The 14,789-nt window shown below is 39.3% G+C and overlaps 1 protein-coding gene across 1 annotated transcript; it reads right to left on the reverse strand.

The window, feature by feature from the left end:
• Window positions 1-3,921: 3,921 nt before the first annotated feature.
• LOC118857819 (nucleoporin NUP35-like) lies at window positions 3,922-13,022 on the reverse strand. The gene is made up of 3 exons (XM_036768329.1): window positions 12,984-13,022; window positions 12,663-12,798; window positions 3,922-4,277 (listed from the first exon to the last, which is right to left on the reverse strand). The coding sequence occupies exons 1-3, from the start codon at window positions 13,020-13,022 to the stop codon at window positions 3,922-3,924; spliced, it is 531 nt and encodes a 176-aa protein (XP_036624224.1).
• Window positions 13,023-14,789: the final 1,767 nt, after the last annotated feature.

Below are 14,789 nucleotides of genomic sequence, written 5' to 3' on the forward strand. Positions count from 1 at the left end.
ATTGAACTACCAAAAAATTATTTTACTGAACTGGACAAAATTATAACAAAATTCATCTGGAATGAATCTAGGTCTAGAATATCTAGGGTATTAATGAAAAGAAATGCTAGAGAAGGTGGCCTAGCCATACCAGATATTAAACTGTACTACAGAGCAGCAGTCATCAAAACTACCTGGTACTGGCTAAGAAACAGAGGTGTGGATCCCTGGAATAGGATAGGAATACAAGATGGAGAAGTCAACAAATACAGCAATCTACTCTTTGATAAACCCAAAGAGGCCAGCTTCTGGGCTAATAATTCACTATTTCACAAAAACTGTTGGGAAAATTGGAAAATGGTAGGGAAAAAACTGGGCATAGACCAATATCTTACACCATATACCAAAATAAAGCCAAAATGGGTTCATGATTTAGGAGTAAAGGCTGATACTATAAGTAATTTGGGAGAGCAAGGAATAGTTTACTTATCAGATTGATGGAAAAGAAAAGAATTCATGACCCAACAAGCGATAGAGAGCATTACAAAATGCAAAATGGATAATTTTGATTATGTTAAATTGAAAGGTTTTTATACAAAAAAGCCAGTGCAACAAAAATTAGGAGGGAAGCAGAAAATTGAGAGAAAATCTTTAGAACTAGTATCTCTGATAAAGGCCTCATTTCTAAAATATACAGGGAACTGAGCCAAATATATAGGAATACAAGCCATTCCCCAATTGAGAAATGGTCAAAGGATATGAACAGGCAGTTTTCAGAGGAAGAAATTAAAGCTATCTATAGGCATATGAAAAAATGCTCTAAATCACAACTGATTAGAGAAATGCAAATCAAAACAATTCTTAGATACCACATCTCTCCTGTCAGATTGGCTAAAATAACAAAACAGAAAAATGATAAATGCTGGAGAGGATGTGGGAAAATTGGAACACTGTTACATTGCTGGTGGAGTTGTGAGATGACCCAGCCATTTTGGAGAGTAATTTGGAACTACGCCCAAAGGGCCACAGGAATGTTCATACCCTTTGACCCAGCAATACCACTTCTAGGGTTGTATCCCAAAGAAATTACACAAGCAGGAAAGGGACCCATATGTACAAAAATATTTATAGCAGCTCTCTTTGTGGTAGCCAAGAATTGGAAATCAAAGGGATGCCCATCAATTGGGAAATAGCTGAACAAGCCATGGCATATGAAGGCAATGGAATACTATTGTGCCATAAGAAATGGGGATGATACGGACTTCGTAACAACCTGGAAAAACCTACACGACATAATGCTGAATGAGCGGAGCAGAGCCAGGAGAACATTGTACACAACCACAGATATATGGATTCTGTGAGGACCAACCCTGACAGACTTCGCTCTTCTCAGCAACACAAGGTGCAGGGACAACTCCAAAGGACTCACGATGGAGAATGCTACCTACATCCAGAGAAAGAACTATGAAGTTTGAATGCAGATTGAGGTACACTTCATGCTCTCCTTTTTCTCTTCTCTTTTGTTTTTGTTTTTGGTTTTTTGGTTTTTTTTTTGGTTCTGTTTCTTCTTCCTCACAATTCATTCTATTGGTCATAATTTTTCTCCACAACTTGACTAGTGTATAAATTAATTCGATACGAAGTTATACGTGGTAGTTATATGAGATTCCATGCCGTCTTGGGGAGGGAGGGGGGAGGGAGGGGAGAAAATCAGGAACTCAAAATTATGTAGAACCGTCTGTTGTAAACTAAAAAGAAAAAGAAAAAAAAGAATAAAAATGGGTGAACAACAACAGATTTGTCCCAAATAAAAGTATTTCTAGTTCTCAAAAAAAAAAAAAGTCATTAGCTTCCATTTGCTCCATTCTAATTTTTAAGGAATTATTTTCTTCAGTGAGCTTTTGGACCTCTTTTTCCATTTGGCCAATTCTGCTTTTCAAAGCATTCTTCTCCTCATTGGCTTTTTGGACCTCTTTTGGCATTTCAGTTAGTCTATTTTTAAAGGTGTTATTTTTTCAGCATTTTTTGGGTCTCCTTTAGCAAGCTGTTGACTCATTTTTCATTGATGTTCTTGCATCACTCTCATTTCTTTTCCCAATTTTTCATCTATTTCTCTTGCTTGATGTTCAAAATACTTTTTGAGTTTTTCCATGGCCTGAGATCATTTCATATTATTCTTGGAGGCTTTGGATATAGGAGTTTTGACTTTGTTGTCTTCCTCTGGCTGCATGCCTTGATCTTCTTTTTCACTAAGTGTGTAAGAAAACATCTTTTCACCAAGAAAGTAGCCTTCTATAGTCTTATTCTTTTCCCCTGTTTGCTCATTTTCCCAGCCAATTATTTGACTTTTGAGCTCTTTGTTAAGTGGAGAATGTACTGCCCCAAGTTTAAGGGGTTTTGTACAGCTGTTTTTAGAGATATCTCTAGGGACCTGTAAATTCTCAGTTCCTCCAAAGTGGTAAGATAAAAAGAGAGCTGTTTACTCCTCTCCTGGCCTGGGCTCTGGTCCATGAGCAACCACAAGCACTTTTTTCTGCCAGGGAACTGTGAGGAGTGTTTCTTCTCCATAGCTGCTACCAGCTCTGCCAAGTCAGCGCTCCTCCTCACCCCAGGCCACCACCCAGGACTGTGACCCAGATCAGCCACTTGGTTCTCCCTCCATCTGTAGGCCAAGAGCTCCAGAAACAGTTGTGACTGCTGCCACTCTGGAGCTGGGGCTGGGGCTGTAACCAGCCTGGAGTCCTCTCTCACCCAGGTGAGAGAGGAGCTCTCTTTGGTGTTTTGGGGTTGAGAAGCCTGGAAACTTCTGTAGCTGCCAATGATTCAGCACACTGAGATCTGCTCCAATCCTGTCTTTGCTGGCATGGCCCAGGCTGGACTCCACTCTGCTCTAAGCATGCGGTGATAAACACTTTCTGTCAGCCTTTCAGATTGTCTTGGGCTGAGAAATTTGCTTCGCTCTGTCATTTTGTTGCTTCTGTTGCTCTAAAATTTGTTTAGTCATTTTTTACAGGTATTTCAAAGGGTTTGGGGGAATAGCTCAGTTAGGTTATTGCTTCTACTCTGCCGTCTTTGCTCCACCCCAAGAAGCAATCTTTTCTAGCTCTGCAGACAATCAAAGGAGGCTACCCTCAGCCAACTATTAGTACTTCCATTTGAATTGTCTTAGGAAGATTCTGAAGATCATCTGGCAGGATAAAGTACCAGACACTGAGGTCTTTACTTGAACTAAACGGCCAAGCATTGAAACTCTTCTTCTAAGAGTGCAACTCCAATGGGCTGGCCACGGTGTTCAAATGTAAAATGTATGCTCTCCAAAAAAAACTATTTTATGGAGAACTCGTGCAGGGTAAGTGTACACATGGTGTTCAGAAGAAGTGATACAGGGACATTCTCAATGTCTCTCTTAAGAACTTTGGAACTGATTGTGTGACATGGCAGACACTGGCACAAGACCCTTCAGCACAGTGTGCCCACATCAGAATAGGTGCTATGCTCTATGAAGAAAGCAGAATTGAGATAACTCAAAGGAAATGCAGTATGCACAAATTTGGAATATCTACCACAAATGTTCACATGGACTATTTGTGCCCGACCTGTGGTAGAACATTCCGAACCCATACTGGTCGGATCAGCCACAGAAGGGCACATGGAAACTTGACTCTAGCGTAGTAATGTCATTTTGGTCCTCTTCAATAATGAAGGACAACAACCAATCAACCAACTGGGAGTTGTAGAGCTTTCGTGTTAGGGAATCTGGACTTGCATTAAATTCTCCTTAGAGTGTTCCCATGTTAGATGATTTAGGTATTCCCAGACTACCCTGGGTTACATTTGTAATCAGTCTCATTTTATAAGATGCCACTTCCTGATTTCTGCTTCTTGTTAGGCTATATCTTTGGCTAATATCAGAGGATCACAGGCTTATAGCCAGAATGAACCTTAGAGGATAACAAGTGCAAAGGTTTCCATAACACTTTTATCTATACAAGGCTTTACTCCAATCATGATGGACTCTCCAAAAATCCTTCCATCTTTGCTTAAGGCTTTCCGGGCCTGAAGTTTGGACTGATAACGAATATGCATCCAATTCCCTGTGTTAGACATCACATGTTTTAATATATTTCCATATTGTGCAAACTGAAGAAGTATATAGGAAGCAGATGCTTGAGGAAACCCAAATACAGTTACCCAAGTATCATCAAGGTGATCTTCTGAAGTCAGGGAATCCCCCTGAGTATAAAAGGGATCCAACTGAGCCGGAGACAGAGTAGTCTTTCGTGGTTGACCAATATTTGCTTATTGCAATATTTGCTCTTATTTTATTTATGAGATAACCGAACCACAGAGTAGTCGAGGGACTTGCCCAAGGTCACCTTGTTAGCAAGTGTCTAAGGCTAAGTTTGATGCTGTTTCAGAAATATAAGTCTTATTTGCTTTATATTCATGAAATTCTGAAAACTTAAGTTTTATTTAGATGAAAATAATCTTCCCTAATTTAATTTTTCTTTTCTTGATTGTGAGTTTTTCCAAAGATTTTTTTTTAAATGCACTGCAATGACAGAGGAATCTAAAGCAGGCATGAAGCAACGGGCTTTGTACAAAGGCCTTGCCAGTGTCTTAAGTGAGTGATATAATCCTAGACCCAGTTTCTGTCCAAATACCTGATGACATTCTATATTTTCCACCTTTAGAAGTTTTTTACAATTATGAAGTCCTAAGTATGCAGCTCAGTTTGCCATCCCAACAAATTCAGTAATGGTGCTCTCATCACTTATTTCTGCTTTTGATTCTTGTACCAGAGAGATTTTCCACAGCATGAGTTGGCTGACAATGGTATGCTTGCTGTTTCTTCATAAAGCCCTTTCATTTTTTTCCTGTACTTGTAAGTGGCAATATATTTAGACTCTTAAAAGTATCTAGGCTATAGTAAGGCACATTTGACAAAAGTGTGCTAACTCAATTGTAGGCTTACATAGTTTGTACATAGTTTTATGTTCAAATTTCCCTTTTAAATATTTTAAAGAAAGTATTTCAAGGGGATGAAGGCCTGGTAACAACAAATAAACAACTTACAAAGTTATTAAAGAAACATTTAATGCAAACACATATGTATCATGTACGTATAACAGACATATGTACACATATATGTGTATATATAATTATATATGTACATAAAACCAACATATTACACATATTACTAAACCTGTGATTTTATCAGTGTAGGGAGCTCCTAATGAGGAAAATCTCTCATCTAGGCAGATTGGCACTGATAAGGGACTAGCTCAGAGTTACATAACCATTATATTTCAAAGGCAAGACCTGAACCCAGAGTTTCCTAACTCTAAAGCCTGTCTTCTATCCATACCATTTTGCATTTCTTTATATAACCCATATCTAAACACATATTATAAAATACCCTATCAAATTAATATTGTTATGGTAATTAGGGTGGGACTTTTTTTTACTGTTTTCTCTTTTGGAACGCTGAGGCAATCAAGTATCTTTGATGAGTTTTGCCTCTCAAATGTAATGGCAAGCAAAGTGGACTCTTTGTTGTCTTCGTTTTGGAATGCTTCTCAGCACTAAAGAAACTTGGATTGAATTGGTAGTTTTTGACGATCTGCTTATGTCAAGGGAAGGTTTGATTCTCATGATTGCGATGCCCTCTGACCCTGAGCAAGGTTTAAGTCACAAGAAGGCCTAAGTCACACGAGTTTGAATCACATGGCTATGATGTCCTTTGGCCCTGATGTAACAACAATGTTTCTAGCAGCTGCTGTGGGGGTATAAGACCAACAACAACAGCACAGAGGAGGGCTGCTAGCACAGATTCTTTGATCTACTTTTCTAAGGAAAGAAACTTTAAGGGGTTAACAATCTCATTTTAATTAAACATACATATATCATTTACTTAGTTCAGGGGAAAAAGCACTCTGAACTTCAGGGCAAATATGAACAGAAATTACAAGCATACATTATATAAACAGAGCAAAGACATACAGAAATCAACAGACAGGTTTCTATCTGTCTGACCAGGGAATTACATAGTTACCAGAGAGAGAGGCATCAAGATATGGGTTTTCAAAGCTGCGGCAGAGGAGTAGGGGAGTGTGGGCTCCAACAGCTACCCAGAGGCTCCTCTGGCCAAATCACCAACACTCTTCCAATGAGTGTGCCCCCAAAGGCAAAACACCAGCCTCAGAGCTCTTATATCCTGTTCAGGGCCCCGAGGGCTCAGAGTCTACTTAGCAAAAAGGTGTGGTGCCTGGGGCCTTGCAACTAGTTAATGAAAGGATGTAGGGCTGCCTCTAATCAGTCCTCCTTTTGTTGGCCCCACCTGAAGTCTATTCAATGGGCCTGAAAGATGTTTCACTTACAGATTGGCCTTATACCTGAAGAAGTTTATATAAACTCAGAGGGTAGCATTTTGCCTTTGGGGCCAAACTCATTGAAAGAGTGTTGGTAATGAGACTCCGGGTAGCTGTTGAAGCACCCCCGCCCCACCCCCCACCTTTGAAAACCCAGATGTTGGTGCTTCTCTTAGACAGACAGCTAGAAGCCTGTCTGCTGGTTTGTCTTATTTGCTCTGTTTATATAATTACTCCTTATAATTTCTGTTTGTATTCTCTCTGAATTTTAGGGTGCTGCCTTTTCCCCCTGAACTTAGTGAATGGGATATATATACACATATATGTTTAATTAAAGCAAGATTGTTAACCCCTTAAATTTGCCTTCCTTAGGAAAGCAGAAAGGACCTATGCTAGCATCCCTTCTGTATGTTCTTATTGTTGGTCTTTCACTTCCACAGCAGTTGCTAGCAACGTTGTTGTTACAAATACACACACATACATACATACATACATACATGCATATGTATACATGTGTATATATCTATATCTACCTATCTCTATCTCTATCTCTATCTGTATCTCTATATAGATACAAATAGATATCACAATCACACTTTGGAACTAACCCTGCTTCTGTCTCTTTCTATCTATGGTTCTCTCTCTTTGTGTTAAGGAACATTCCTTGAAAAATAAATTTTAAGAAAACAACAGCTCTCTTTTTCCATAAAAAATTCCTTTACATCACTGCGTGACTTTAAAAGCCTCAGCAGGTGAAGTAATATCAGTCACCATGCTTCTGTTCAGTCGCAGCTATTTTTTTTCCAAAGTAGGTGATGCTATCAGAGGCTTCAACTTTCCCTGGCTGAAGCTTCTTCACAGACCCAAGTAAAGGATAGTGAGTATTTCAGGCAAGGGTCCATAAGATGCTGATATACTCACTGTGCTAAGCATATATTTTTTTATTTTTTATGGATTCTTTGCCCAAGCTCTTACCAATTTGGACATCTGGTTGCACTGAATTCTATTCTGACCTCAGCTTATATCTGCACTAGACCTCTCTAAAGCCTAAGTACTGACCTACTTTATTTCTCTCTTAGACATACTGCCTCTTGCCTCTCCTTTTGACTGTAGACATTTATGCTGTAGTTGAGTTACTCTACCAAACCTGCGCAATATCAACGACAGTATTGTTTGTATAATGGAAGACACGTTATTCAGGCCCTGGAAGGTCCCGCCTTTCTGGCATCCATTTATTTATAGACCCAAAGGTAAATACATAATTACTACTGGATACTTTCTAAGGGTCATAGAACCAAGGGGTTACTTATAGAGAAGGGCAACCTTGATAACTTCACCTGGTCTCTACAGGAAAAAAAAAAAAAACAGAAAGATCTAAGGTATAAAGAAATTGTCTATAGAAGAATAAAACCATAAGGATAGCTGTTAGCATCCCCATAGGAAAAATAAAACAAAACAAAACATGATACCTTAAGGATATAAGAAGCTGTGAAAGAATGGATCAATAGTATATGGAAATTGCTAATAAATCGAGGATATCTTGATAAGAGGAAACAATAGGCTGTTTACTAATTAGCACTATAAATAATACCACTAGAAGTACTTTTTACCCAACATCTAGCTCTCTCTGAAATATGTATCACTCTAATAGAGGAAAGGGCATGTCAATCCACCATAAAAGGATAGAAGTAATTTACATTTATTAAAAGTTTCATTATGAGCAAACAAGAGAAAGAGAACATTATGAAATGCAAAATGAATGATTTTGATTACATTAAATTGAAAAGTTTTTTCACAAACAAAGCTCCTGCAACCAAGATTAGGAGGGAAGCAAAAACTGGGAAAGAATTTTTACAACTAGTGTCTCTGATAAAGGCCTCATTTCTATACTGTGTAGAGAACTGAGTCAAATTTACAAGAATACAAGTCATTCCTAAATTGATAAATGGTCAAAGGATATGAACAGGCAGTTTTCAGAGGAAGAAATTTAAGCTCTCTATAGTCATATGAAAACATACTCTAAATTACTATTGATTAGAGAGATAGAAATCAAAACGACTGTGAGGTACCATATCACACCTACCAGTTGGCTAATATGACAAAACAAGAAAGAAATAAATGCTAGAGAACATGTGGGAAAATTGGAACACTAAATCATTGCTGGTGGAGCTGTGAGCTGATCAACCATTCTGGAGAGCAATTTGGAACCATGCCCAAAGTGCTATAAAAATGTACATACCCTTTGACCCAGCAATAGTGTTTCAAGGGCTGTAACCCAAAGAGATCATAAAAATGAGGAAAGGTCCCAAATGTACAAAAATGTTTATAGCAGTTCTTTTTGTGGTGGACAAGAACTGGAAATCAAGGGGATGCCCATCAACTGGAGAATAGCTGAAGAAGTTGTAGTTTATGAATGTAATGGAATATTATTATGATATACAAAATGAAAAGCAGGGGGCAGAGCCAAGATGGTGGCTTGAAAAGAGGGACTTGCTTAAGCTCTCTCCCAAATCCCCCCCCCCCCAAATACCGGTAGAAAAATGACTCTAAACAAATTCTAGAGTGACAAAACCCAGGAAATAACAGGGGGAAACAAGTCTCCAGGCCAAGACGGCCTGGATGGTCCCTGGGAAGGGTCTATCACACTGCACTGGGAGCAGAGCACAGCCCAATGTGGCCCTCACCAGGACAGACCAGGCCAGAGTAGACCAGACAGAGCAGTCCTCAGAGCCCTGAATCACTGAACTGTGGCAGTTACCAGACTTCCCAACCCACAAACACCAAAGAAAATGGGGAACGTCAGTGGGAAAACTGCTGGATCTGAGTGAGGGAAGTTTGAGGTAAGGCCTGAAGTCCCGGGGAGGAGGTGGAGGTGTCTGTAGCTATGGTGGTGGCAACAGCAGCAGCAGCAGCAACAGCAGCAGCAGTGGCAGCTGCTCTTGGTCCACAGACAGTGAGGGGATGAAGCAGCTGATTAGAGGGGGACTGCAGGGATCCTGTTGCTGGTGTTGAGGCAGGATTCCCTTGCTTTGCCCTGCTTGGATCTGAGTCTCAGTCCTGCTTGCAAGTCCTGGGGTGAGGGAGGCCACTGGTGTGGCAGAGCTTGTGGCAGCAGGGTAGAGAAAATCCTCTTCACAGTTCCAAGGCAGAAAAGAGTGCTTGTGGTCACTCACAGATCAGAGCACAGACCAGGAGAAGAGTAAACACCTCTCCTTGAATCATACCACCTTGGAAGAACTGAAAATTTATAGATCCCTAGAAGTATCTCTGAAGATAGCTGCACAAAACCCCTGGAGTATACCTTCTACGTTGAAAACTGAGTTGTACGTTGACAAAGAGTTAAAAAGTCAAGTGTTTGACTAGGAAAATGAGCAAACAGCATAAAAACTCAAACTATAGAATTTCACTTTGGTGACAAAGAAGATCAAAACATACCAATAGAAGAAGACAGCAAAATCAAAGATCCTGCATCAAAAGACTCCAAGAAAAATAATAATTTATCACAGGACATGGAAGAGCTCAAAAAGGATTTTGAATATCATGTGAGAGACATAGAGGAAAAATTTGGAAAAGAAATGAGAGTGATACAAGAAAATCATGAAAAATGAGTCAACAGCTTCCTAAAAGAGACCCCTCAAAATGCTGAAGAAAATAACACCTTAAAAATAGACTAACCGAAATGGCAAAAGAGCAAAAATCCAATTCAGAGAAGAATTCCTTAAAAATCAGAATTGGCCAAATGGAAAAAAAGAAGTCCAAAAACTCACTGAAGAAAATAATTCCTTAAGAATTAGAATGCAGCAAATGGAAGCTAATCAGTCTAAAATAAATTAAGAAGCTATAAAACAGAACCAACAGGATGAAAAAATAGAAGACAATGTGAAATATCTCATTGGAAAAACCACTGACCTGTTAAAGAGATCCAGGAGAAATAATTTAAAAAATATTGGACTACCTAAAAGCCACAATCAAAAAGAAGAGCCTAGATAGCATCTTTCAAGAAATTATGAAGAGAAACTGCCCTGATATTCTAGAACCAAAGGGTAAAATAGAAATTGAAAGAATCCACCAATCACCTCCTGGAAGACATCCGAAAACTCCTAGGAATATTGTAACCAAATTCCAGAGTTCCCAGGTGAAGGAGAAAATATTGAAAGCAGTCAGGAAGAAATGATTCATGTATTGTGAAAACACAATCAGGACAACACAAGATTTAGCAGCTTCTATATTAAGGAAACAGAGAGCTTGGAATATGATATTCCAAAGGTCAAAGGAGCAAAGATTAAAGCCAAGAATCAGCTACCCAACAAAACTGAATGTAATCCTTTGGGGGAAATGGATATTCAATGAATTAGAAAATTTTCAAGTATTCTTGATGGAAAGACCAGAGCTGAATAGAAAATTTGACTTTCAAATACAAGACTCAAGAGAAGCATGAAAAGGTAATTAGGAAAAAGATGACATAAAGGACTTGTTTAAGTTGAACTGTCTGCATTCCTACATGGAAACATAACATTTGTAACACATGAGACCTTTCTCAGTATTAGGGTAGTTGGATGGTACATATAGATATAGATATAGTTATATATATAGATATAGATGACAGAGGGCACAGGGTGAGTTGAATATGAATTGATGATATCTAAAAAATAAAATTAAGGCATGAGAGAGGAATGTACTGGGAAAAGGAGAAAGAGAGAGGTAGACTGGGGTAAATTATCTCACATAGAAGAGGCATTGGAGGGAAAGAGGGGGGATATGAGAGTGAATGTGTGAATCTTACTCTCATTGGATTTGGCTTAAGGAGAGAATAACATATACAGTCAATTGGAGGAAGGCAATAAGTGGGGCGGTGGGGGGGGAATAAGAGAAGTAAGGGCAGATTGGGGCAAGGGACAGTCATAAGCAAAAACTTTTGAAAAGGAATAGGGTCAAAGGAGAGAATAAAATAAATGGGGGGTGGGATAAGATGGAAGGAAATATAGTAGTCTTTCACAACATGACTATTATGGAAATGTTTTGCATAACTACACATGTATAACCTATATCAAATTGCTTGCCTTCTCAATGAGGATGGGTGGGGAGGGGAGAAGGGAGAGAATTTGGAACTCAAAGTTTTAAAAATGAATGTTAAAATCTGTTTTTACATGCTACTGGGAAATAAGATATACAGGCAGTAGGGTATAGAAATCTATCTCGACCTACAAGAAAGTAGGGGAGAAGGAGCTAAGGGAGAAGGGATGGGTGATAGACGGTGATATAAAGAAGACCCCAGACTCAATTCTGAAGCTGGTGTCTCAAGCCTTTTATCCAACAGGCTAAAGGGTTTCCCCTTTCAGTTCTTGAGAAACGGGCACAACTTCTCAGAAAGGAAGAGTGCGCCAATACAGATGCAGAAATGAGCTTTTATGGGATTAGTGCCACCCCTACCATCTAGATCAGGTTAGTAGTAACCCCCCTCCCCTCTGGATCAGGATTGGTCCTAAGATTGGTCCTGATCCTCCCCGGTTACATCATTCCCCACATGCCCATGTTAGTTATTAAATACTTGCTAAACTGTTGCTGACAAAGGTGTCTGATCCCCTCTTCCACATATTGCTGAGTGGTCAAGTTCTTTTTTAAGGTCTTTTTTTCTTATCTCAGCAACCCTTGGGCTGTCACAAGGTCGGGGCCCTCTATATGGAAACTTGTTTCACAAGAGGGGCCCTGTGGCTCTATCTATGTGGAAACTTATTCCACAAGCTTGTCACACACCCTCTGTCAGAAACCTTTAGGTTGTCACAGAACATTTGACAAGAGGGGCCCTATGGCTTCATCCGTGTGGAAACTGAATTTTTTATTTTATAATATATCTCACAATTTCCTCTCCCTTTCTATTTAATATAAATTCAGTTTCCATACTTTCTTTGGGCTCATTTTTTTTCTCAAGTCTCTTTAGCATAAATTCACATTCTTCATTATCGCTGTTAGCCTTACTAGCTCTTTCGACTAAAATTTTTACTTGGCCTTCTCTGGAAATACAGAGTTGCCCTAATTTACTTCCAGTATCTTTCACAATCCTTGTGATGAGCTGTGTCATGCAAGGTAGGCAGATTGGAAAGAAGATCAATCTGCCCAGCGCCAAGAGGAGGATCCCTAACATTTGTTTCCACCAGGCTCCACGGAACCAGGACAACCAAGAGGTGTTAAATGGTGATGTCCATGTTTGCAGAGGGACATGAGCTAGTTTTCTGATTTCCTTAGTTATCTCCTAGGCCACATTCCCATTGTCACCAATTTGCAAGCAACAGTTTGACAAGTTTAGTTTCCCACAGACTCCACCCTCTTCGGCCAGAAGATAGTCTAGCACAAGCCAGTTTTGTGTTACTGCTTCCATGGTCTGAGTGGCTTGGTCAGCCAATACATCCAAAGCCCTGGCTATCTGATTTGGAATTACTTCTACCACAGCCTGTAACAAAACATCCAGAAGGCTAGAGTTATTCCTAATAACAAAAAGAGAGTTATACAACCCAGTTCTTATCGGAGAGCAGAGCACATCAGTCACTTGGGTTCCTTCCAGAGGGAGATTTTTAGATTCTCAGGATCTTGATGAGTCACCCTCCAATCCTGAGTTTCCTTCACTGGTCCTTTTACCTTAGTATAGTGAGTCGAACCTTTTTCAGCAGTCCACATTGTAGTTTCAGTGCTCAGCAGAACTTGGTAGGGTCCTTCCCAGACTGGAGTAAGCTTAACCTCCTTCCACACCTTGATCAGCCCCCAGTCCCCTGGGCACTGAATTCAAGTGATGGAGTTAGTGTCAATAGTCCTTTTTCCCTAAGTTCTGACAGGGAGGGTGACACTGCCAGTATATAGTCCCTTAGGAATTTGTCTTTAGATTCAAATATAGGTAATTCACCCCTCTCCCCTTGGTAAGGCCATAAGGGATAACCCAGTGTCTCTCTGAGGGGCAGTTCTTATTCTTAACGTAGGAATGATTTGTTCTAAAAATACCTTGCTGACTGCTGAGGCTGTAGCTGAACTCAAAGGACAAGCCTCCACCCATCCTGTTAAATGATCCACTATAACCAGCAAATATTTAACCCTTCTGATCAGTGGCATATCATTGAAATCTAATTGAATACTCCGGAAGGCTTTGACCCCCTGGCATAGACCTTCTTAATACCTTTCTGTTCACCTTTTTAAATTTCACACACCTTTCAGTAATTGGTTTGGCAAAGTATCTTAGTATCATATTACATGTAACCTTAGCTCCCCAAGACTTTCTTTATGTAAAATCCCTAGTAATTCCCTTGTAATTTCTTTATTAGTCATCTCTCTTCCATGAGGAAGTACACCAGACTTGTCCCTCCCTTACAGCCCTAATTTTTTCAACTCCTCCTGTTCCTTTTTATTGAACAAAGGAACAATTTTTGAAGTTCTGACCTCAGGTATGAGGATCAACATTTTGGTTCCGATTCTACTCAAAGATGCCCTTTATGCTTCTCCATCTGCCAATCTATTCTCTTTGCTATTAATTAATCCCCTCTCCTCCTAAATCTACCCTATAGGCATATTTAGAGTCAGTGAAGATTGTTCCCTCTTGCTCCTCTAAACTTTTAAGGGCCTCATTCAAGGCTTATTGCTCACAAGTTTAAGCAGACCACTGTTTTGGGAGATCCCCTGATTCCACTACTTACCATGCATCCCCATCTATATCTCATAGCCATTTCTTCTCTTTCCTTCTATCATTCTGGAAGAGCCATCAACTAACAACCTTTCCCCTACTTACAAAGGAAAATCCCTGAGGTCAAGCTTCACTCTAGTTTGAAAATTTACTAAATCTAAGCAGTCATGCTCTAAATCATCTTGTGCAGCTCCTTCTCCTTCTTGTCTTACTGTAGGAAACAGATTTTTGTCCATTCTCTTACAAAAGTGACCTTAGAACAATTTTAAGTTAACGTTCCTAAAGCTTATCGTTCTTACAAAAAAATCAAAATTGAAACTTGTCCAGTTATCATGTTTAACAAATTCATATCAGAACCCAGTTTCTCATACTTTACGTTAATCCATTATTAATATTCTCAGCAGGAAGATGAGATTTCACTAAGGAATTAACAGCTTCTAGTACATATATAAATATATTAAGTAATCAATTTTAAACACAGTACTTATTAAGCCATAAACTTCTAGCCATGCCATGTTTCTTTTAAGGCATTTACAAAACAAACCACAAGCCATTCCTCTTTTAACATTACTGATTGTAACAAAACTTGAGACAAGTATGATATTAACCAAATAGCAAAATAACATTCTCACAAGCCTTTAACTTAATTGTCTCCATACTATTACCAAGAATTAAAAGGACCCTAACTTATATAGGAACACACACACACACACACACACACACACACACACACATGCTAGCAACAGATATCAAGTCTAACTAGCTAGTTGTTTGGG

This window comes from Trichosurus vulpecula, chromosome 7 (assembly GCF_011100635.1).
Source record: "Trichosurus vulpecula isolate mTriVul1 chromosome 7, mTriVul1.pri, whole genome shotgun sequence".
NCBI classification, from domain to species: domain Eukaryota; kingdom Metazoa; phylum Chordata; class Mammalia; order Diprotodontia; family Phalangeridae; genus Trichosurus; species Trichosurus vulpecula.

What these genes read in the sequence shown, in the direction of transcription:
- LOC118857819 (XM_036768329.1), bottom strand. Translation starts at nt 13,022, where the DNA reads ATGTGGACTGCTGAAAAAGGTTCGACTCACTATACTAAG. An exon ending in GTTCGACTCACTATACTAAG is followed by an intron (nt 12,799 to 12,983) that starts GTAAAAGGACCA and finishes GTTTTGTTACAG; the next exon opens with GCTGTGGTAGAAGTAATTCC. An exon ending in GGCCGAAGAGGGTGGAGTCT is followed by an intron (nt 4,278 to 12,662) that starts GTGGGAAACTAA and finishes TATTGCAATAAG; the next exon opens with CAAATATTGGTCAACCACGA.